Source organism: Ceratotherium simum, chromosome 24, assembly GCF_057802395.1.
Source record: "Ceratotherium simum simum isolate JZ-2026a chromosome 24, ASM5780239v1, whole genome shotgun sequence".
Classification (NCBI taxonomy): domain Eukaryota; kingdom Metazoa; phylum Chordata; class Mammalia; order Perissodactyla; family Rhinocerotidae; genus Ceratotherium; species Ceratotherium simum.
The window spans coordinates 16,428,658-16,454,398 of NC_141923.1; the positions used below are offsets into that span (position 1 = coordinate 16,428,658).

Genomic DNA, 25,741 nt, shown 5'->3' on the forward strand with positions numbered 1-25,741 from the left:
GTTCAGGTCACAGTTGGGAACCTGTTAGTTTGTTGGTTAGTTTTCATGTACAAGTGTGTTTTTACTTAAATCCTTAACATATATTGTTTTGACATTTGTTAATTTTCTATAACAGTGGGTGTAAGAAAAATAAGAGGTCTTATCATTGGTTATTTTCTATACATTTTATGTATCACCTTTTTTTCTTGGATCTCTTCTCAAGCAATGATATTAATCATTTGTTCATAGACCTGGGTATAATTAAATGAAATGCTGTATTAGTCATTTATTTATTCCATGCCTTGTTCCATAAAGTATTTGAATCAGCTTATAAGTCCATAAGTACTAAAATACTTGTATGAATAGAGAATTAGTATGAGGGGAAATTTAATAGGAGTACTCTATTAAAATCAGATAAAGAAAATGACGGTAGTTAAACATGAAAATTGAATCTGAGCTTCCTGGAAACTGAAAATAAAATAAAACGGCACAAAATAATTTTCATTGCAGTTATTTTTTAAAAAAAGCCTATTTACTACTCAAGAAAGCAAATTTCTTCTGAGATTTAATTTTCAAAGAACTCTCTCCTATAGTATGAGGCTTAATATTAGGTGCAGTGAGTGTATTCCTAGAGCATCAGCATCTGTAGCAGGTGCAGAAATTATTTTCATTTGGTTGTTGATAAAAGCTGTTGGGCAAGTGTTAAAATGCAATTTAGTAAAAAGTGATTATGGGAACTGCTGATACAGTTTTATTTAAATAGGTAGTCCTTTGATGTCAATCTTAAGGGTTCAATTTTCCCAGAAGTCTAGGGTGGTATTTCTGTTGTGCCTCTACAGTAAAGTGGTGAGTTCCAGACCCTGCCATCTATGCCATGTTGTCGATTCCTGCCTGCAAGGTGTCAGCTTCCTAGGTGCATATTTAATTGCATCCATAAGTAATGCTAAGTGTGTTAATAAAGGCTAGCTCAAAAGCACTTAAAGTATCCTATTTCTGGATCCTATCACATAGCCAGGACATGAGAGTCACCAATCACAACGAATTTTATTGTGACTCAAAATGATACGTGCCTAGTTAGAAGGTGTGAGATTCAGTAAGATTTATCATGATGATCTTAATCTTAGATGTTGCTTCTGCTTACTGTTTCACATACTGACCTCTAGGCAAAAACAAAAATACTTTACTTTGCTGGGTTTTCTTAGTCAAGTGGATGGGATTTATTGACGATTTTTATCTTTTGCAACAGGGAAGACTATTTTTTTTTGCGTGGTAATTTTATTTCATTTATAAAATGTATAGTAGTTTTCTGAATTACTGTGGGAATATTCTACCAAAGTCTAAGAAAAATTAGTCTTGGTCAGTCACTGCTTCAAGAATATAAATATAAATTGTTTTTCTTATTTTCCTTTCTGTTAGAAGTTTATTTTATGGTAAGGTTTTTATTTCTAGGCACTTGTGAGTCAGCTTGAATCTATGGGTAGGTAATTGGGAGAGGAGAAGATAGGATATAACTACCGCATGTTTAAAGGATTAGTAGAAATATTTTAAGATTCTGTGTTTTTGAATTCATGTACTTGCATAAAGTTAGCAGTATTACTAGAAAAATTGTTTCTTTTAGATTAGTGATTTTAGATCACTTTAGATTTAAATTCATTAGATTATGAATTTGTACATTATTTCATACATTAACTTCTACTGTTGATCCAACTTAAGTTTGGGAAACGATTGTGTCTGATGTATTAATATATTTTAGATATCCACTTAGGTAATATCCATTGCATTCTAAGAAGTGCAGCTTTTACAAAATATTGAAAGAAACTAAATAATAGAATTAGCTTATGTTATAGAATCATTGTAATTGAAACACAAAATGTATGAGGCTAGCTCAGAGAGCATGATCCTCTTCTGCATTTAGCCCCCTCAAATCCCAGCCCATAGCATTACTCCTCGTTTTTATTTTCCCCCATTATTATCCTCTTTCTCTCTAGATTCTCCTGCTCTTGACCATAATGTTTGTCAGTGAGACTCTTCCCAGGGGGCAGCACAGGGGCTATAGTGGAGGGTGAGGAGGTGGGAGTAGGGGAGTAAGGGCAGGGTTGCTTTAATCTAACACCTCCATCACTGTTAATAATTGCCAAGACTCTCTCTATACTTGATGAAAAATTATATTTGGTAAAAATATTTCCTTAGATTACAAGAGAAAATTCATTGGAAAAACAAATATCAAACAATAAAACACATTCATGATGGGGACTTAGCTCTGTTTTTCTAAGATTCATCCATATTGTTGCATGTAGCACTAGTGTATTTGTTTCTCACTGCTGTAAAATACTGTTGTGAATATATGATACAATTCATGCATTTATTCTCGTATTGATGGACATTTGGGTCATTTCCAGTCTTTTGGTATTATATGCAAGTTTCTCAAAGATGTATACCTAGGAGTGAAATGGCTGGGTCATAGAGAATTTATAAGAAAATGCCAAATTGTTTTCCAGTGTGGTTATACCATTCTACAAACGCTGTTGATCACGTTCGCTTCAGCACTTGGCATTGCCACACTTTTTAATTTTTGTAAATCTAGTTAGTGTAAATGGTATCACATTGTGGTCTTAGTTTACGTTTGTCTAACTACTAATGAAGTTGACCGTCTTTTCCAATATTTTTTAGTCTTCTGCATTTCTTCTTCTGTCAAACACAAGTTCGTATCTTTTGCCTCATTTTCTATAGTTTTCTTTTACTGGTTTGTCAAAGTTATTTTATATTCTCTAGAAACAAAAGATTTGTAATTTTTCTGGATTGCAAATGTCTTTTCCCAGTTTGTGACTTGTCTTTTTATTTTCCTAATGATGTCTTTTGTTGACCAGCTCTTAATTTCACTCTAGTTAAATCTATTTATCTCTTTTTTTCTGCATAGTGCTGTTTTGTATATTAAGAAATTCTTCCTTTTACTAGGATCATAAAGATATTCTCAGATTTTGTGTCTAGAAGTTTTAAGGTCATTAAAACATAGTTAAATGGGAAAAAATCATTTGTCATATTACTACAATTTATTGAAGAGATTTAGCTCATATTAACTTTGTGTTAAAATGTACCCTAAAACAAATCAGAAAAGAAATGGGATCATAGAGACATAAATATTTCAGTATATTGCTTTATCCTCACCAAGAATTATCAACTTCTTCTCATTCAAATAAGGAAAGCTTCTATGACCATTTTAGCTTGCCTTGATAAATCTTCTCTGAGATATTAGTCCTAATTGATGACATACTGTTTAGGCCTTAACTATTCTTTTATCATTTCCTGTCGTAGGTCAGAGTTTTCGTAGAGAAGGGACTTTGAGAGCTTATAATCCAATTTATATTAAAATGGAAGTGGAGTCCAAGAGAGGTTAAGCAATGGCTTCTGCTCCTGTGCTGTTAAGTAGTCGGGCTGACACTCAGGCTCTAGTCCTGTGATTTCAGCTCTAATGTTCTTTACATCACACTTTTGTGTGATGCCCTCTCCGTTTCCTTTACTACTCTTCTTCCCTCCCCTACAATCTGACATTCCAACTCAAGTGTACAAGCAGGGTAAGGGGAATTGTGATCTTTCTTTTTCTTTTCCTTTCTTTTTCTTCAAATACCTAATGAATGTTTGTTACGTACCAGGCACTAGGGATATATAGTAAATAAGATACCATCCCTGTCCTTAAGGAGCTTATAGTATATTAGAGGAGTTAAGTAAATAGACTGTTACATTTCTGTGTCATAAATATAATCACATGGGGTAATCATAGGGAATTCTGGAAGCATGTGGGAGGGTATGTTTGGTCTTGGTGAGTCAGGGTCACTTCATGAAAGGTGTGGTATCTAGGTTTACTTTTAAGATATCTGTTTATCATAGTTAGATAAGCAGGATTGATTATTAAATAATTATTAATACAATCCCTGTGATTAGAAATAACTGGCTTCCCTTAAATTTATTCCATGACTTTCTTGTTGAGCTGCCTTGTTTCTTCCAGAGGTATTAATCTTTGAAAAGTCACAGAGAAAACTATTTGGAAGGGACTTACAGAATTATTTACACGTCTCTTAGGTTTGTCACTTAGTATAGTCGATTAGAATAGATGCTCAGATAACTCTTCTTCATTTGCCCTAAAATAACAAAATTAGTACATCTTAAAAACTTGGAATTTTGTTTGCTGGAATCTCTGGCTTTACCTTTTAAGACTCTGGTGCCTAAGAGTACTTAAAGGACTCCATCAAAGGAAGTAGTAGCCAAATTCCATGTTACAGGCAAATAATGCATTCTCATGTAAGAGAGATGGGACTAAATCGTACCTTTTGGGACTTTGCTGTGTGACTTGTGGCAAGTTCCCAATCTAGAAAGTTACTGACTTCTATTAAGCTACATAGAAAATGTAGCTTACTATTACTACTGGCATTACTATTAAGCAGCAATAAATTGTAATTTTAGATGAGTTTTGGTCAAATCTTTTATGCTTTGATTAAGATGGCTATCCCTAAATTCATGGACAAGGTGAAAGTTTTTCTCTAGATTTTAACTGATGGAGCTTTGCCATCCTGACATATAGGCCTTCTATAACTTAGTATAAAACTTTTAAAACATTATCAAAATGAAGCCAAACATTATTGTATTCAGTGTACTTTAACAGGGATGTGTATATGTTGCCAAATTTCGGGTTTATCTAAGCAGGATATAGAGAATGTATTCTGAACTTAGAATAACAAAAATGGTTCCTGTCATCATACAGACTTTAAAAATTTAACCACAAAGTTAAACAATTCCTTTACAATTGGAGAAATCTTGTGTATACCACCTTAACCAAATGATACAACTTAACATCACTGATGATAGAACTGTGCCCCTTGAAATGATGTATCCGAAAGGACATAACATCACCTCTGCCAGAAACACATCATCTCAATCTAGTCATGAAGAAATATCACACAAACCCACATCAAAGGACATTGTATAAAATATGTCTATTTTAAAAATGATGATAAAGGACAGTTGGGACAACTGGGCATATTTTATTTTGATCAATATGGTATATTATATTGATTTTTGTATGTTGAACCAACCTTGCATTCCTTATTCATTGTATAAATCCCATTTGCTCATGTTATGTAATCCTTTTTATGTGTTGCTGCATTTGTATTTTGTTTGCTAGTATTTTGTTGATGATTTCACTTTTAAAAGGATCCTCTCTGGGGGCCAGCCCGGTGGCGCAAGCGGTTAAGTGCGCGTGTTCCACTGCAGCGGCCCGGGGTTCGCTGGTTCGGATCCCGGGCGTGCACTGACGCACCGCTTGTCAAGCCATGCTGTGGCAGTGTCCCGTATAAAGTGGAGGAAGATGGGCACAGATGTTAGCCCAAGGCCAGTCTTCCTTAGCAGAAATGAAGAGGATTGGCAGATGTTAGCTCAGGGCCAATCTTCCTCACAAAAATAAATAAATACATAAAAGGATCCTCTCTGGCTGCTAGGGTTGATAATGGTGGATGTAGGGTAGACTGGTTGAATGTCACTTAAGACCAAAGACTTCAGGCCAAAACGTTCAAATATGTTAATATGAAAACCATTGATCTCCTTGTGGCTGCAGGCTTTTCTCAAAGCAGTAAGATAATGCCTCACAGCCCTTGTGGTTCCCACCAAGTGGTATTGTGAATCAGTAGAGCAAAGATTTACTACATCCCTTGATGTAGATTCATTCATTGGTTCATTCAACAGATTTTTGAATTAATGTTCTCTTTGATCATAATTAAGATAATGGAAAGAGGATGCATTGGTTCAGTTATAGATATTGTTGTTTGAAATGGTATTTTTGTGTGTTGGCATTTGTTTATCAATTTAAAGGTATATTTTTGTTATAGGGGCCAAGTTTAAAAAATATATTGGCCATTCGGCCCACGTAACTAATGTCAGATGGTCACATGATTATCAGTGGGTTATTTCTATTGGTGGAGCAGATCACTCTGTCTTTCAGTGGAAATTTATTCCTGAAAGAAAATTAAAAGATGCTCTTCACATAGCACCTCAAGGTGAGTAGTACACACTGCCTAAATAATTTCTGTGTCAAATAACTCTTCAATAATCCCAAAATAACAATTTTATTATTAAAGTGTAATCTAGCCTCATAAGTCAAGAGTATAGCTTATTATTAGTGGAAATTTCAAATTAAAATATTAGGTCTATATGTTTAAATGTCACAGATGTCACAAAGCATGGAATACAAAGTCCTTTTGGTTGCATTTTAATCTGTCAAATGATGAGTGAAGTAACAGTAACATTAGCAAACAAACATTTGATATATTCCCTGGGAGATGTGTATCTAGGTTTCATATATGGTTTTTTTGTCAAGGAAAAATTATCTAATGTCAATTTATCTGTTGCATATAGTATTTTCTAGCTATTTTTCATGTTAATTATAGATGATATTCACTTATATTTGCACAGACATTTAAATTTGATGTAGCATTCTTTGGGGAACCAGTGAAGGGATTTAAAGGAGCTATTGAGTTTGCATTGAGTGGAGAGGAAGATAATCTGTAGTACAGTTTACTGACATCTGTGTCAATTGAATAGGTAATTTTATTTGATTGTTTTATGGCTTGTCTCCATGTCACTTGGCACAGTCAGCTCTTAATCATTAATTTTACAGTGCTGTTTTGAAAATGAATCTTCTTTAAACAAGTAATGTTTCATTTAAAAAAATTACAGAAAGTCTGGCTGACTCGAATAGTGATGAATCAGATTCAGATCTATCTGATGTTCCAGAACTGGATTCTGAAATTGAACAAGAGACACAGCTCACCTACTGTCGGCAGGTAATTTTCATTATCACATGATTTTTCCCTAAAAAAGTCTAGTTTCTTCTTTATCTTGCTCCCTATTGTTTACTCATCTCTTGTTATCTTTTTGTATTTTTTGATTTTCCAAGAAATGCATAGCTATTTCAGTTTTCTCTCTTTAAGAGTTAGAGTACACTTGTGTAAAATGTTCTTTTATATTAAGTTCTTGATATACTAAGTGTGCCTGTGTTATATTTCTATAGCTTTTTGTCACAGTACACCTCCATTTATTCTCTTTAAAGTATTGTCCTATGAAGTATAAAAATTTCATGGAACGCTAAATATGTTATCAGTGTGATACTTAGAAAATGTAAATTAGTTCTTTCCAAGGAAGTAAATTTCATATAAAGTACCTTTCTATTTAAGACAGTTGTTAAAACTTTAATGATGAACAGTAACCACAGTGTCTGGAAGTTACATTAGGAATCTGTGAACACCTTTATTAATATATGTTCTAAGAGTGTTTCTACTTATGTACATTATTTAAAGGTTTACAAAGAAGATCTACCTCAGCTTAAAGAACAATACAAAGAGAAACAAAAAAGTGGTACTTCTAAAAGAAGAGAACGGGCTCCAGGAAATAGTATTCGGTTACACTTTGTTCACGGGTATAGAACAACTATTTTTCATTTGTGTGTTTCAATTTTGGTTCGCATTTACTGGTTAAGTGACTTGCTCACTGTGCCTCTGTTTCCCCATCTGTAAAATGGAGATAACAGTACCTACATCATAGAGTTCTGATGAGGAGTAAAAATATCAGTACTTTTGGTGACTTAGAATGTTGTCTGGCATATAATAAGCACTAATTAAGTGTTTATTAAATAAAAAAATTAATTTGTCTTATGAAAGTTTAGTATTACTATATTTATAGAAATGGATCTCTTGTCTTTAAGCAAATTTAAAAAAGTAAAATGTAAGAGATAATCATCTCCCCTAAATATGTCTAATTTAGAATGATATTGTGTCTTATTTTGGCCTTCATATTTTAATTTCAATAAAATACAGTTTCTGGATTCTCTTAGAACATCTGCCAATACAGGTGTCACACTTCGTCCTGGAACAACAGATTCTCCAGTCCAACTCTTTCCTTCCCCTGACCCGGTGATCATTTTCTTACCTGACTGATAATGCTTTCAAGAATTTGAAAAGGGATTTATTTAGTAAAAGTATTTTTCCTCCGGTGTTAAAATAGGCAGTATTTCTGTGCAGTTATGTTTTATGAATTGGGTTTCTTTGAAGTGCAAAGAAAGGTTGCTATAAATGGAATTATACTGACCATTTTAAGAAGATTCGGTTACTTTTTTTCTGAATATATGTAATATTTTAAAATTGTTGTTTAAACTTATTTTTGGAATATATATTATATTCTCATGATCCAACAATGTATATAAAAGGGTACACTTTGAAAACTTCTTCCCTCTGCTATCCTCCCAGCCATTGTTTCCCCCCTCCAAGAGTAATCACTATTACTTAGTTTCAGAAGTATTTATGCATTTACAAATAAAAATATATATTATTTTCTATACCCTTTCACTTGTAAATAAAAACAACTATTTTTGTATTATGGGATACAAATTTAGTGGTATCCTTATGCAAATAGTAGTGTATATACACTTTTTTGTACCTTACTTTTTTCACTCAATGTTATTGCTTGGATTTAACTGTTTGTAATCAGAGCAATTCATAAAAGTTTATGGGATCTGAGATATTTGTATTTTTTTTATTCAGTATTTTGTAAAACTGGAAATTGAATGACCTAAAAGTTACCTACTTTTCCGCTATATAGTCCATATTTATCAGATAAAAGGCCAAAGGTAATTTTGTATCTTATGTTTTCTATATTTAGTTACAGAGGTTATGACTGTCGAAGTAATCTGTTTTATACTCAAATTGGTGAAATTGTATACCATGTGGCAGCAGTGGCTGTCATTTATAATCGACAGCAGAACACTCAGCGCTTTTACCTGGGTCATGATGATGATATTCTCTGCCTGGCTATTCATCCTTTGAAAGACTACGTAGCAACAGGCCAGGTAGGTCCTTTGAAAGACCGTGTGACAACAGGCCAGATAGGTTAGACCTTTGTTTGGGTTTAAAGATTTTTTTTATTTATTTATTTTTTCCCCCCAAAGCCCCAGTAGATAGTTGTATGTCATAGCTGCACATCCTTCTAGTTGCTGTATGTGGGACTCGGCCTCAGGCTGGACGGAGAAGTGGTGCCTCGGTGCGCGCCCGGGATCCGAACCCAGGCCACCAGCATCGGAGTGCGCGCACTTAACCACCAAGCCACGGGGCCGGCCCATGTTTGGGTTTAAAGTTAGGTTAATCCACTTTTTTTAAATCTATCTTTTGTATTCTAGGAAATGAAAAATAAAGAATTCTTTAGAATGGGATTTTATTTTCATATTACAAATAAAATTTATCTCAACATTTTCCCTGTAGTTTTCCTTAGTGTTTTATTATTTTAGTTGTTATTTTAATTTTAATTTGGAACTAAGAGCTCTGGCTTGTCTTCTTTCTCTCAGGATAATATTAATTTTTTAAAATTTTTGAGTAAAAATTATAGAAAACAAAGATTAGAAATCTGGTTTTTCTAAGTTGGGTTATCTAAAATAATATATTATCTAAAAGATGTTCTATGACAAACAGGATGATTATGTTTTTATTTTAGTATAATGATAGTAACCTGTTCAAGTTTACCGAAGTACAAAGAAATATTGAGATAGAAAACGTTGAGAATGGGCCGGCCCTGTGGCTTGGTGGTTAAGTGCGCGCGCTGCGATGCTGGCGGCCCGGGTTCGGATCCCGGGTGCGCATCGAGGCACCACTTCTCCGTTCATCCTGAGGCCGAGTCCCACATACAGCAACTAGAAGGATGTGCAGCTACGACACACAACTATCCACTGGGGCTTTGGGGGGAAAAAATAAAATAAAAAAAAAAAAAAGAAAACGTTGAGAAAAATCTTAACTGATACCTCTCGATATGAATATTCTTAGAGAAGGAAGGGGAGGGATGATGTTTATAGATTCTTGCTGTATATAAGCACTTGAATAGTTTCTTAACGAATATTTATTTTATTCTCATCTCTGTGAGGAGTGAAACCATTTCCCCCAGTTTATAAATGAGGAAGTTTAGGTTTAAAGAAATTAAATAATTTTCTCAAAGACCTCTCAGCTAGTAAGTGGTAAAGCTTAAAGCCCTAGTCTGTCTGGCTTTACACACTGTGTAAATATACCTTCTAGCTATATTGAGGGCCGGGGAGTGGGCAACTTGCGTCATCCTATATAGCTTCCCTGAGAAGAGAAAAAACTCTTTCCTTTTCCTTTCTCCCATCTTCCCTCCCTGGGTTTGTATCTCCCCCTCCCCTTTCCCTCTCTCCTTCCTTCCCTCCCTCCTTTTTCCCATTTGTTCAAAAACATTCATATAGCATGTGCTATGTACCAGGAAATGTACTGGGAATATAAAGATAAATAAGACATCTTCTTGCCATGGTAAACATTCGTATTCTGAGGGGAAAGATATACATGCAATAAAAATTGTGATACAAGGTCATAAGTATAGATCAGGGCTTGTTAACCTCGGCACTGTTGACATTTTGGGCCAGATAATTCTTTGTTGTGAGGATAATTGCATTGTTGTGTACAATGCAATCCTATGTATTGCAGCATGTTGAGCAGCATCCCTGGCCTTTATCCTCTAGATGCCAGTCACACACCACCACCTCCCGCCCAGTTGTGACAACCAAAAAACCTCTCCAGACAGCATCAAATGTTGCCTGGAGGCAAAAATCACCCCCTGCTGAAAACCACTGATGTATAGATTTGTATAAAGTCCTTTGTAATATAATGAAGAACTGATTAATTGTGCTAATACAATCAGGGAAACTCGCATAGAGGTGATGACGTTTGAGCTGAGTAGTTTACCTGACAGAAGGGATGTTGGAGAAAGTGTTCTAAGTATGTTATATCATGTGTAAAAGTGGGGCAAAAAAACCCACGAAAACACACCTTATTTAAAGAACTGTGAGTAGCCTGAAGTATTCAAATCTTAGAGTGCGTGATGGACATTAGTGGAAGAACTAATTACAAGTTGGTGGGAGTCTAAGGGGCACCATTTACCTTTGCCTTCAGTTTGTATAAGTGATTCCTCTTAAAGCACAATTACGTACGCATTGTACTGTGGTGAGGAGTTTGGACATTATTCTGGTAGTACTGGAATGAAGACAGTGTAAAAACTGGTCATTTACTACCATGATTCTGGGATTTTAGGGAATTTAGTCCAGATTAAATTAAAAGTCAGTATGCCCACAGGACATCCGTGGATACCCAGGGATGTAGGAGAGTCAAAACTTTACCTCTATCCATCTTAGGTTTTCAGCTAGGACTCTAACAAAAAGACAGATTAATAAGAGAAAAAATATTTATTAATGTGTGCAGTGCATATCACATGGGAGAAACCTAAACCAAAAGTAACTCAAAATGGTGGCTTAGAATTCCAGCTTATATAGAAAACAATAAATTTGTAGAGAAATGACAGGACAAAGGAAAGCAGTTTTAGGCTTCCAAGGGTGGCAAACTGGAAAGGTCAATATATAGGGGGAAACTAATGGAGTAAGATTTGTTTGCAAATCTTCCCCTGGTGCCATCTCTGGGCTAAGAGTCTGTCTCCAGCAAAAGGAGAATTTATATAATCAACAGGTTGTGCACCTTAAACTTATACAATGTTGTCTGTCAATTATATCTCAATAAAATTGAAAAAAATTATATATATCCTGCCTTTATGCAGAAAAGGAGGAGCTTTTTCTGGGTTTTCTGATACTATATTGCCTTCAGCCCAAAATACTTTTTATGTCAAAGAGGCGTATTTTGGGATGACATATTCTGGTTTCTTTCACCATCAAGCCATAGCTCCTTTGCATCAGGTTTTTCTTAAACAACAGCATGTCTGCTCTAGACACTGCCTCCTCTACTTCTCCCAGTGTTTTCCATTTCTTTCTGGTGTTATATTACAACCAACCAGTCCTGTCTTTATAAACTTCTGAAATAAATTAAATATATTTCTTATAATTGTTCAAAATGAAAAAAATATTTATTAAAAATAAAAAAGTATTTCTCAAGTATTTTATCTGAGCATTTTGAAATTTAGATGACAAATCTAAATAGTGTTGTATTGTTTTGTTTTCTGGAGAACAGAGTACAAATAATGCCTCTCTGTCGGGAAATGTGGTCCTAATTTTAGGACCTAACCTAGTCTAAGACTCCAAACTCTTCTAAGCTGAAAGAACCTTACCTAGCAACTTATTTATATATTTCAATTTGAGTACCCTGACTGATTGTACCATAATTTGGAAATTTCATTTCATTCAGCAAATATTTGTTGAGTGCTTCCTATTTGAAAGCATTAAGTGCTGTGAAGAAACAGAAAGATAACTCAGACTGGCTGCCACTATCAAGAGCTCACAGTCTAGTATGAGAGTTGGATGAATTACTGTATATATACAATTCACCAAAAATACACTCATTTAGATATCTTGTGGACAGTCCGATTCAGCATGTCCAAAATGGAGATAAATGGGATTAAGCTTCCCTTCCAAACCTGCTCATCCTCGTGCTGTTTCCTACTTAGAACATGGTGCTATATTAACTTGGTTGCCTAAGCCCGAGAGTCAGCCTTGTTCTCCTTCACCTCTTATAGCCAGTCAGTCCCGGAGTTGCATCCATTACTGGCCCTGAATATAGCTTGATTCTCTACCCTGAATATATCTTTGCTTTTTTTTATTTTACCTTATCTCTACTGGCAATTCAGTGTTTTATAATTTCTCATCTATTGCTATAACCAAGCAACTGGTCTCCCACCTTCAGTTTACCCCCATCCATTTTCCCAATCCACTAGTAATCTTCCTTTTCTTCAGTATTTATTAGTAGCTTTTAGGCTAATGTCTAAACTCAATACCATGCAACTCAAGGCATTTAACCTAGTCTAAGACTCCAAACTCTTCTTTTTATGTCTTACCATTTACCTCTGTAAACTATGCTCCTGCCTTTTGAGCTGTTTAGAATTTGTCCAACATGTTTAATGCTGTTTCAGGTCTTTTACATAGTTCCATTCTCTTGGAAAATTCTTCCCTTTCGGTCTGTTCAATCTTCCAACTTTATCTAATTCCTACCCCTCCTTTTAAGGCTTAGGATAAGGAACAGGTCTGAGAACTTGCCCCACCTCACCCTTCTCTCCTCATGCCCGACTGACATGCCCCAAGTGTGCTCAAATAACACTTTCTTATTACATAAGCCAGTGCTGAATATGCTGTTTAAAACAAGCTCCTTCGGGGCCCACCCCCGTGGTGCAAGCGGTTGGGTGCACGCGCTCCGCTGCGGCGGCCCGGGATTCGCCAGTTCGGATCCCAGGCGTGCACCGATGCACCGCTTGTCAAGTCATGCTGTGGCGGCTTCCCATATAAAGTGGAAGAAGATGGGCACGGGTGTTAGCCCAGGGCCAGTCTTCCTCAGCAAAAAAAGGGGAGGATTGGCAGATGTTGGCACAGGGCTGATCTTCCTCACCAAAAAAAAAAAAAACAACCTCCTTCACTTATTAGCTGTGGGAAAATTGTCTAACCTCTCTATGCCTCAGTTTCCACCTCTTTTAAAATAAGGGTACTGTTGGTGCCTATCTCAGAGTTGTCATTGTTAATCCTTGTAAAGTGTTTAGAACAGTTCCTGGCCCGTAAGTCAGTTCTCAGTAAATGTTAGTGTTCATCATCCTTATCATCATTTCCATGTGAGATGTCCAGTAGGCAACTGAAAATGTAAGTCTTGAATTCAGACTAAGTTTAACGGTTAGAGGGTAGAATTTGGGAGTCATTTCTTGATTTAACCATTGACACTGGAAGTGAGTTACCGCAGGGCAAAAATATAGGATGAAAAGACCGGAGTATTAAAGACAGAATCTTGGGGAAGTTTGTTTTAAGGGACAGGTGATGAAACTGTGAAGGCAACTCAGTAGTAAGAGTCAAGGAGACCAGAGAACTGGGAGAGAGTGGTCCTGTGAAGTTATCACAAATATCAAACTCTGCAGAAGTTAAATAGAAAGAAAACTTAACAGTCTCTGGTAACGTTTGGCTGAATAACTTAGTGAAATATTGGCTGATTGCAGTGTCGTTTTTTATGTCTTTATATAAAACCAAACTCAAAATTAACAGTAGTTGGCAGCTATATTAGTTATTTCAGGAGTTGCCTTTATAGGCAAAGCTATTATATCGCTTGATCCTTATAGTTAAAGAAAGCGATTGATTCTAAAGGAATAATTAAGAATTGATAGTTTATCTGTGCATTCATAAACACTGTAAACCAACTTAAAAGGTAAGTGATAGGGGCCAGCCCTGTGGCGTAGCGTTTAAGTGCATGCGCTCCGCTTTGGCGACCCAGGGTTCGCGGGTTCGGAACCCCAGGCGCGCACCGACACACCACTTGTCAAGTCATGCTGTGGCGGCTTCCCATATAAGGTGGAAGAAGATGGGCACAGATCTTAGCCCAGGGCCAATCTTCCTCAGCAAAAAGAGGAGGATTGGCATTGGAAGTTAGCTCAGGGCTGATCTTCCTCACCAAAAAAAAAAGGTAAGTGATAGAGCACTGCAGTGAAATTGTCTATTCAGAGTTTTGTTTACCTGCTTGGTGCTTTAATCCCTCCGTATCTTTGTTTACACCATTATCCTAGCCTAGAATGTGCCTGCTTTCTTCCCTTTTTATCCAAGACCTGTACTTTCTGAAGGCCCAGCTCAAGTATCATCTCTTCCCTGGAGTTGTTCTCTATGACGTTTTCATCCTCATTAAGCATATATTTCCGTATGTTATTTAATTGAAAATATCTTGTTTTCCCAATGAGTTTGCAAAATTTACCTCAATGTCTTAGTACTTATTGTATCTAGCATAGGGACACTGCCAATAAAAGGTGCTCAGTAAGCATTATCTTTATTGATGAAGAATAGGATAAGATTTAAGAGTCGCACAGTTTTAGAACATTCCTAGAAACGGTGAGCCTAGCCTCATTAGCTTTTTGACAAATGTAAGAAAAAAACGTTAGTCACATATATCATCTGCTTTATATTTTTTGTTTGATAAATATCTGTAGCAAATAAGACAGGCTGTAAAATCTCCTGTTTTATTTCTTTTTAATAGATATGAAAATAATTTAATTGTGTAAAATGACTTTCATAATTCTTTCTATTTTAGGTAGGTAGGGATCCCTCAGTTCACATATGGGATACAGAGACTGTTAAACCATTGTCGATATTAAAGGGCTACCACCAGTATGGTGTCTGTGCTGTTGATTTCTCAGGTAAGGCTGTTGTCTGTCGTAGTAAGAATGACCAAAATGCAGAGGCACTACATAACATTTTAGTCTAAATCAGTGTTGCCTAAACTTGTCATTTAGCTATGACCTTCACAATTTTTATCAAATATGCTTACTGTTGTCCTAACCAATCAGGTCTATGAAAGAGTGGCTTTGCTGGCTGGTTTATAATGATAATTTAATGAGTGTAATGTTTAATACCTGTTAATATAAGTATGTTTCTATTAAAATAAAAAATGTTTGTCTGCATAACATCTAAAACCACCCAATTACCACTAATGGTATGTATCTCCCATTTTGGGCAAACCCTGATCTCACTTAGTATTTTACAGCCGCAGAGTAAACTATGAAAATGTTTAGGGTGAAAGCTAAGAAAGAAAGAGGTGAGAACTGAAATATTTGTTTTATAACATGTCTATGAAGTGACAATTCCAAGCAGTCTTCTCAAAATAATTTGAGATCATGTTATCTCTGCTGTATATTTGGAAGTTTAACAGCTGCAGATACATCTACAATGAAAGCTAGCATGTGGATCCAGAAGAGGGGTGAGATACCATTAATAGAGAATTTTATAATAAGGAACAGTAAATTTGTGCTTGCTGCTGCTCTGACTGAAGTGCTAGTGAATTATTCATAAAAGAGTTTTGGGAGAAAATGTATATACACGTTCAGGGATCTGCTAAAAGTCAAGAAATGAGAAAATGAATGGCAAACTAAGGGAGTCAACAAGAAAAATACCACTGGTAGCAATAATGAACTAACTGAAGTGTGCTATAGTGGCAAACATTTTATTGTAGTTTGAGCCTTTACAACATGTAAACACAGGCACACCTGTCAGCATGACTGACTTAGCTCATTCGTCTAATACATTCATTACTTGTTGCTTGATAATAGTAACAACTGAAATAATTGACCTTCGCTAAAAACCGTCATATTAATGGCAGTTGATTTCAATTGATTAACTTTTCGTAATCACTATGAGTTCTTATGTCACAACAGAGTTCTTATTGTTGAATTTAATTGAAGTAAATCTTTTCTTCCTTCCTTCTTTCATAGTTTTTCCTTTCCTTCTCATTTTTAAAATCTCTTTTATCCACTTTTCTTGTCTTCCTCTGTCCCCGCATCCCAACCTGGTGGATAGATGAAGTAAATGAGATCAGAGAAAACGTCAGCAGATATATCTAGATATGTTGAGAAACTGTTTTCCCCCCGCCTTATAAAAAAATCTGATTCTTTTAATAGCTGTATGCATGCCTAACGTTTAACATTATTTTATAAAATTTTAAATATGGTGCTGTGGTTTTAGAGTGTGTACTGAATGTTTCTTATCTTCTGACATTAATGGTCAGTATATCTCTCTGATTAATTTTCATAGCGGATGGGAAACGTTTGGCCTCAGTTGGAATAGATGATGGCCATACTATTGTGCTGTGGGATTGGAAGAAAGGAGAGAAACTTTCAGTAGCAAGGTAGGGAGAAAACTTGATATCACATTGATAAAATACTGCAATTATTTTGGACTTAAAAATTTTTTAAATTAAAACAATTTTGAAATCAAGCAAATCTAACTTTTTTTATTACTGCCATCTTTATTACCATCAAATAAATGGTATAATCATGATAAAAAGACAAACGATTTCAGGATTCAATTGTAGGTTTATCCCTTGTGAACCCACTTTTTAATGTAACTAATATGACACTGGAAAAAGCCGTTATCTAAAATCTCCATTTACAAGTAGTGGGAATTCTACTGTATGATAAGCTATTATATAGTCATTGGAAAGCATGATAAAATGCTTATATTATATATTAGAGTGAAAGAAGATACATATACACACATATATCACAAAGAAGTTATAGATTATTTTTATTTTCTCTGTTATATTTTTTATTTTCTACAATGAGCATGTATTATTTTTTAATAATAAAAAATATTAACAGTTGCTTTAAAGGAACAAATAGCCGACAGTGTGAGAGACTGTTTTTTAAATTCCTATTCCTTAAAGTAAGACATTAAAACACTTAAAGAGATGTAGATAAATGCTTTTTTCAGAGTATAAAAGATAGTTTAAGGGGAACTTTGTATTTGGAAAGGCTATAACTATAACAGAGTATTATAAAAAAAATTTCTTGAGCTTATTCACTGTGCAAATAGCATTCCCGGTGCACAGTACTGTAGTAGGTGCAATAGGTGCTATCCACAAGAAGTTCCCTTTCTCACTGTTCCTATCTTTTAAGATTCTGTTGATGAGTTAATATATTAAAATAATGATGAAATAACCAATGTACAAATGCATGATTACATAGCCCAAACCTGAGAGACAAGTGGGCCAAGCATTCAGTAATGGAGTAATCAAGATAAGGGTATGGATTAGGCCAAAGATTATTACAGGAGAGATTTATCTTCAGAGTTAAAACATTTTGGTATTTATTTCAGAGGAAGTAAAGATAAGATTTTTGTTGTAAAGATGAACCCCTACGTGCCTGATAAATTAATTACAGCTGGAATTAAACACATGAAATTTTGGCGTAGAGCAGGTAAGGAAGTGCTTCTTTTTATTCCTTTGAAATTAAAGAAATTATTACTTTAAAAATGATTTAGCTAAGTGCACTGTGGTATCCTAGATTAGATCCTGGAATAGAAAAGAGACGTTAGTGGAAAAACAGGTGAAATCTGAATGAAGTCTGGGGGTCAGTTAATAGTAATGTATCAAACGTGTTGGTTTCTTAGTTTTGACAGATAGTCTATAGTAGTGTAAGATGTTAACATTAGGGGAAACTGGACGAGGAGTGTATGAGAACACTCGGTGTTATCTTTGTATCTTTTATGAAAATCTAAAATTATCCAAAATAAAAGGTTTGTTTTTTGAAAAAGTGATTCATAATTGTCTTGGTACATTTTAAACAAATGTAAGATTTATTTTATTGTCATTTATTGGCTGCATTGATGTAATATTCATATTTGCAAAAATATTTAACTTATAAGATTAATCAAGTGATGTCCAGACTCCTTTCTTCTGTTAAAGATGTGTTTTTTTAGTCTAAACTGAAAATGAAAACTTTTGTAAAAATTCTTTGTATAATCTCTATATGTATAGAAATGGAATGTTATATTACTTTAGTCATTTGTAACTGTAAATCAATAACTGTGGAAGGAGTTCATATTTTTTTTTAAAAAAGTCTCTTTTCCAAATAGAATAGTATAAATTTCAGCAATGTAATATCAAAGTCTCAGCACACACAAACCTTTCAGATAAAATACATAAATATAGGAAAAAGTGAAACATTTTTAGAAAATAATAGCCTCAGTGAAGACATTTCCCAAGTTCGAGTAACTTTTAAGTTGTAAACTACATAGGACACGAATCAGTTTTCACACTTGGTTTTAATACTTTATCCCAAACTCATCAGGTCATAGTGTATATACATTTACAAAGTAAAAAGAAGTATTTTCAGATTTGTAATTTTCATTCCTATACATTTAAGCAAAACTTTGGGTATCTTAGTTACTTGGAATTGCAAATACCCAGCAAGTAATGCTTATTATTTCTGTCTTGAAAAAAAAAAACTATAAATGTATTTGAAATAAGAGACTTAATGTAAGTAAATAACCTTAAAATGAAAAGATTTGCAGTTGAGTAACTTTTTTCCTTAAGTTTGATTAGACATATAATAGATCTGAAACTGAACCATAAAAGGATAAATGTTAAGGCTTTGGTGTGCATTTTAACCTTCCTCACTTTTGGGGTTCTGATCCACAGGGTTCACTAGCCAAGTGGGAAATAAGTAACCACTTTATGAATCTGAATAAGCGCTGTCTCACCTCTAAATGTAGAGCTTTATGTAAACTGAGTTAAAGATGACTTAGACCTGAGGCTAAAAGGGAGCTTCTTACCTCTTATCCCAGATGTAGGCTTTGAGAATTCCAAGTTATGAATTATTAGTCTCTCCTTTAAAGAATTTGAACTCTATTCCATGGCTGGTGGGGGTGGAGAGCCATTGAAACTTTTTGGGTGCGAAGATAACATGACCTTGTGCAGTAGGAACATGTTATGCTGTGTATATCGGAAAACCCAACTATTGATTATCTAAACCAGGACAGCAAACTCTTTCTGTAAATGGACATATAGTAAATATTTTAGACTTCCCAGGCCCAGGAACAAAATCAAGAATATTATGTAGGTACTTATAGAACAAGAGAGACAACTCCTGCCCTGCCCTAGCGTGTTTGCATCCAGTTGCCGTTAACTAGAGACCTTCTCTCCAAGATCAGCCTGCTGCAGCAAAGAGGACTGGCAGGTTAGGGTGGGGAAACCATGGTCAGCTTCACTCTGCCCCAGTGACACACAGATCCTAGTGTGTCCTTCTCTTTCTGGAGAGCCTTACCTTCTCAACACCCTCCTGAACTTTGATTCCACTGCTGGGTGCCCAGCAGTTGCCATTAGCAAAGTCCTTAACTTAATAGATGGTGAGCAGCTCAGGCCCCGGGCAGCTGCTAATTAGCAGCCAAAAGTCAGGAAAGCAGGCTCTGGGAGTAGAGAAGGAAACAGGCGTGGCCTCTGTAGCTCGTAGTGCTAACTTGCTCCAGTGGGTACCGTACAAAAATGGTGGCAGAATTTGGCACGCAGCCCGGAGTTTGCTGACCCTGCTCTAGATGGATAGTCTGTGCTCTAGTGAAGGCCAGTCCCTCCACTTGTGCACTAGATCTCTTCTCCTCTCACCTACTCAAGGACATCACTCCAACTCTTCTTCCCTCTCTCTCCTACATCATCAGTTTTCCCTCTCTACAGACTCTTTCCCTTCAGCGTACAAGTATGGTGTTATTTCTCTACCTTAAAACCAAACGAAAGCCCCTTCAACTCTACCCTCCGGTTGCTAATCAATTTCTCTTACTTATGTACTAAAACACCTCCAAACACTTGTTTACACTTTCAATTTGCAATTTATCTTTTTTCTCTTGAGAGAAGTCTAATATGTTTTTTTTCCTTCACCCCTCCACTTAACTGTCCTTGAGGTTCAATGACAACTCTCGCTGCTATAAGAAAAGACAATCTTCCAAATGCATTTGGAATATGACCACTTTTCATCATCTTCAATGCTACCACCCTGGTCTGTGCTACCTTTATCATTTGCCCAGAGGATTGAAATAGACTTCTCTTTTCATCCTTGCGGCTCTTCAATTTACTCTCAACCCAGAAGTCAGAATGAACCTGTTGATGAATCATATGCCAGATCTTGTCATTCCAGCTGCCCAAGTGTTTTCCATCTGACGTAGAATAAAAGTTAAATCCTTACAATGGCCTGAAATGCTGCCTTTGACCTCTCTGACCCCATCTCCCATTACTGCCTCCCTTACTTTCTTTGCTACTTTATACTGGCCTCCCTAGTTCTTGAAGATGGTCACATTCCTGCATTTGGGGCCTTTGTACTTGATGCTCCCTCTGCCTGGAACACTTTTCTTGCGTGGCTTGCTCTTGCTAGCTCCTTCAGGTCTTCAGTGAGATACTACTTTCTCAGTGAGGCCTTTCTTAACCACCCTACTTACAATGGACCCCTGTCACTTCTTATCTCCTTTTTATGCTTATGTTTTCTCCATAGCACCTCTCATCGTCTAACATACTATACATTTTACTTATTTGTCATATTTATTGACTGTCTCTCACCAGGAAGCTCCATGAAAGCAGGGAATTTTGTTATCTGTTTTGTTCATAAGTCTACCCCCAGTGCCTTAAATAGTGCCTGGCATATATAATTCTTGAATGAATGAAGGAGTTCAAGTGTAAAAATGGGCAAAAGATATCAATAGGTAGTGAATGGCAAATAAAAATAGGAAAAGATGATATAGCCCATTAATAATCAGAGAAATGCAAATTAAAACCATAATAGGGCCAGCCCGGTGGCTTAGCGGTTAAGTGCGCGTGCTACGCTGCTGGCGGCCCGGGTTCGGATCCCGGGCGCACACCGACGTACCGCTTCTCTGGCCGTGCTGAGGCCACGTCCCACATACAGCAACTAGAAGGATGTGCAACTATGATATACAACTATCTGCTGGGGCTTTGGGGGGAAAAAGTTAATTAATTAAAAAAAATAATAATAAAATTTAGTTGGTATTTCACATCCCCCAGTTTGACAATACCAAGTGTTCCTGAACGGTGGGAAACAATAGAAACTCCTTTCACTATTAATGGGAATGTAAGCTGGTATATCAATTCTGGAGAACAATTTGACAACAGATGATACCTCTCATCTATGTGCTATTCCTTTTGCACGTACCCTATGGCCATTCCTAGAAATTTCTAGAGCATCTCTTGCACTTGTGTAGAATGTTTAAATATAAGAATGTTTAAAGCAGCATTGTTTTCAGTAGCAGATCTTGGAAGCAACTTAAGTGACCATTAATAGTAAAGTGAACAGACTATAATGTTTACATAATGGAATGCTATATAGTTATGAAAATGAGTTTTCTAGAGGTACAAATCAACGTGTTTAAAACTCCATAACAAATCATTGGTTGAAAAAAGCAAGTTGCAAAAGAATACGTACAGGATGGTATTTATAGAAAATTTTAAAACATGAAAAATAATATGATGTATTACCTAAGAATTCATAAAAAGGTATTAAAATATGTATAAAGGAATGCCTGAGAATAATTAACTTCACATTCAGAATAGTAAGAGGTGAAAAGGGAGATGAGATTGGCATCATGTTTCAGTTGTTTTAGTAATTTTATGTAAGGTGATAGTGGATATACCAGTGTTAGTTGTATTGTTTTTTATACCTTTTTGTATTAAATGTCATAATAAAAATTTTAAAAAGCATCAGAAGTGCTAAGGACTAATTAAAACTGACTTAGTACATGTTTTTGTTTAGTTATGTTTTAGGCTATGGTCTAAAAGCAGCCATAGGTATGGCTGCCTAAGCCAGGCACGGTGTTGCCCAAATCACTGATTGAGAGACCTGTATTTTTCTTTTTAAGTCACTGATTGAGAGACCTGTATTTTTCTTTTTAATTCTCCTTACTGTTCCATGTCTTTCTATTTAAACAACAACAAAAGTAGAAAGGAAATTTTACTGCTTTATAATTTTATACATTTTGAAAGTGGTACTTTTATAATATTTTTTATGAACTAGGGGGAGGATTGATTGGAAGAAAAGGCTACATAGGCACACTTGGGAAAAATGACACAATGATGTGTGCAGTGTATGGATGGACTGAAGAGATGGCTTTTTCTGGAACATCCACAGGAGATGTGTGTATCTGGAGAGACATCTTTCTTGTAAAAACAGTTAAAGCACATGATGGGCCAGTGTTCAGTATGCATGCGTTGGAAAAAGTAAGTAACCTAAAGATATTTTAAGTTAAACATAATTTTATCATGGAGTGTAGAGCATTTTCACAAGAAAAGGAATGTTGCCTTTTTACTTAGCTGGGCCACCCAATAATAATCTGTGAGCTAGAATCTTCTTGACCTTGTTTCTTTCCTCTTTTCAAACTCCTGATCACAGAGTGAAATAGGTCTACTGTTTAAAAAAAAAAAAAAGTTAATATTTATTAATCACTATGTGTCAAAAATTGTGTAAGTGCTTTATATATTATCACTATATCCCGCGAGGTAGCTACTGTTATTATCCTCTCTTTTTAAAGGGTGGGATTATGAAGCCTCCAGGAGAATATATTTAACTTGCTGAAAGTGGTAGAGCTACCTATGGTTCCAAATTAAAAATTGTGTTTTTAAAGTCCTATCCTAAAAGTAAAATATTTAGTGTCACTGTAAATATTTTTGCAGATTCTGTGTTGATGTTTAAAAAAACATAATGGATTCTTAGGTTAACTCCTATTCTTTACAAGCTGTAACTTTTGGCTATGAATGTTCTTCTAGAGTTTTTCAATATGAGAAAGTTATTATTTTTTTAAATATTTAGTAAATATTTAGATCTTTATTGACTTGAACCTTTTGCTTTCATAGGGATTTGTAACTGGAGGAAAAGATGGTGTAGTAGCTCTTTGGGATGACTCGTTTGAAAGATGTCTCAAGACTTATGCTATAAAAAGAGCTGCTTTGGCCCCAGGATCTAAAGGTGATTTGAGATTTAATTTACTTTGTAGGAAAAAAGATAATTGCTCATTAACATGTGTGGTCACTAAGGTGGAGCACACGGAATATATTTTTCCTTCTTTACTAGACAGGCATCAGATTTAAATGGGAGAAGCCACTTAACTGGATGCCAGAATCATTGCTGCCCTTTCAAAATCTATTCTCTGTGATGTACATGGCAAAATATTAACCAAGTGCAAGATGATTAATGTTAATTTTTAACATTTTTAATTTTCCAAAGAAAATTGCCATCTGAGCATCACATTTAGCAGCAGTCAGGAATTTGGTATCAAACTTGGTGTTTTGTTTCACCTTGGTGTTTTGTTGACCCTGCCTCTCTAGCCTTGCAGGCCCTTCTTCCCTTTCCCCTTTCTCTCTGTGCATTAAGGCACGGCATCACACTCTCTCTGACCTCTGGGCCTTTCTATCTGCTATTACTTTTGCCTAGAATTTACCTTTCCTCCTCCCACCTGTCCCTTCCAATTACCTGACTATACATTCATTTTTCAAATCTCAAACATTATTTCTTCTAGGATGATTCCTTCATCTCCCCTCCCCTGGAAAAGGGTTAAATTCCCTTACTTATGCTCCTTTTTCAATATGCTCCTCACACAGGTTTTTTTTTTTTTTTTCCTCAATGTATGCTCTGAGAGGTCAGGAGCTGGCTCTATCATGTTTACCAGTGTATCTCAGAAGCCTGCCTAGGACACAGTAGACATAAATGAATTAATCTTAAGTTGAATTAAAATTACCAACCAGAATATTGTATGTGCTCTAAGAGGGGCAGGAGGTAGATGAGGAAGGGAAAATATAAGAGGAAAAGAAACAGTTGCCAGGATGGTAGTAGGGGATCTGGGATAATATAGAATCATAGAATTGTAGTATATAGGAGGTACATACTTTTGAGATTAGTAAATTGAATGATTAGGAAAAATGCAGTGCATTTGTTAGAATACTTAAAATATAGGAGAAAGCAACCTTGTAATGTGATTTTCATTGTCAAAATAACATCATTGGCAATATATACATCCTTGTATTATAGTAACTTAATACCTAAAAAAAAATCTCCATTTAACATTTCAGGTCTTCTCTTGGAAGATAACCCATCTATACGTGCCATATCATTAGGACATGGTCATATTTTAGTTGGCACAAAGAATGGTGAAATATTAGAAGTGGATAAAAGTGGCCCAATAACACTTCTAGTCCAGGTAATTTTAAATGTTAATATGCTTTTTTTCTTTGCAAATGACTGATTCAATACGTAAGAGCCAAAAGTTGGCAGTGGTGAAAAATAATGTTAAATTAATGAGGGAAATATTTGTTAATGTTAGTATGTACCAAAAAATTTAAATTTAATTATAGCTAAATGAGTAGATATCAGTAAATAAATATGCATGTTATCATGTGGAATAATTGCTAACAATTTAAGTAATTTATCACAAAACAAGAAACCAATGGAAAGAAAAACCAGATGTAATTAATTTAACCCAGTCCATTTATTTAATATTTAATTTTATTCCTTTGAAGTATATTTGTTGTTTGTGGGCCGGCCCCAGGGCTTAGCGGTTAAGTGCATGTGCTCCACTGCTGGCGGCTCGGGTTCAGATCCCCGGCGCGCACTGACGCACCGCTTCTCCGGCCATGCTGAGGCCGCGTCCCACATACAGCAACTAGAAGGATGTGAAACTATGACATACAACTATCTACTGGGGCTTTGGGGAAAAAGAAATAAATAAATAAATAAAAATATAAATAAATTAATAAATAAATAAATAATGAAGTATATTTGTTGAACCTAAGGCAGTTGTTTTTATGTGAAACTCAAATTTCTAACTTAAAAAAATAAAAAATGAATGTATGCTAAAATTTTATTACTGAAAACATTTATCAGTGAAAATATGTTAAAAATCCAGAAATATAAAAATTTGTGTGGTGGAAACATAAAATGAAACAGCAGGATTAGCTGATCCTTAACATTTCCATCAGGAATGCTGTATTAATGTTTTAGATGTACATTTCTCATGTGTATTATGTTTTTCTGAAAAGTAAGAAGGGAAATAAATCAATACTATAAAACACAGCAAGTGAGATAGGATCCACACTAATAAAAAGTCGTCCTCATGCAACTCTATCTAGTAACACCAATTTTGAATAGATCTTTTACCCTGAAAAAGAATTACATTCTTTCTTAATACAAACTTATTTCTTCTCCAGTCCCCACGTCACTCCTGTTGAGACACTAAAGAGCACATGTAGATAAGAACACTGCATATACTTTAATGTTAATATAATATCCTGATGTGCCAAGGAGAATTCGTAAGCAAATAACAAAACATTTTATATTAAATTAACTGCCAAACTTTGGTGTCTTACTCTTTAATTTCAGTCACATAATATTCCTTTGAAGTAAAAAAGATGATGGAGTCATAATGTTTAACATGTTTATGATCTCTTGGAAAATA

The 25,741-nt window shown here is 35.3% G+C and overlaps 1 protein-coding gene across 10 annotated transcripts in view; it reads left to right on the top strand.

The window, feature by feature from the left end:
- The window catches only part of EML5 (EMAP like 5), a 159,792-nt gene that overhangs the window by 68,850 nt on the left and 65,201 nt on the right, over positions 1–25,741 (top strand). For 9 of the 10 annotated variants that reach the window (XM_087448076.1, XM_087448080.1, XM_014784479.2 and 6 more), the window contains 10 exons: positions 5,856–6,023; positions 6,703–6,809; positions 7,323–7,441; positions 8,680–8,866; positions 15,060–15,165; positions 16,556–16,649; positions 17,618–17,718; positions 22,312–22,514; positions 23,148–23,259; positions 24,360–24,487. In XM_087448076.1, the coding sequence (XP_087304202.1) occupies positions 5,856–6,023; positions 6,703–6,809; positions 7,323–7,441; positions 8,680–8,866; positions 15,060–15,165; positions 16,556–16,649; positions 17,618–17,718; positions 22,312–22,514; positions 23,148–23,259; positions 24,360–24,487 (1,325 nt within the window). The remainder of the gene's footprint in view (positions 1–5,855; positions 6,024–6,702; positions 6,810–7,322; positions 7,442–8,679; positions 8,867–15,059; positions 15,166–16,555; positions 16,650–17,617; positions 17,719–22,311; positions 22,515–23,147; positions 23,260–24,359; positions 24,488–25,741) is intronic. The other variant, XM_087448078.1, reaches the window with a different exon arrangement.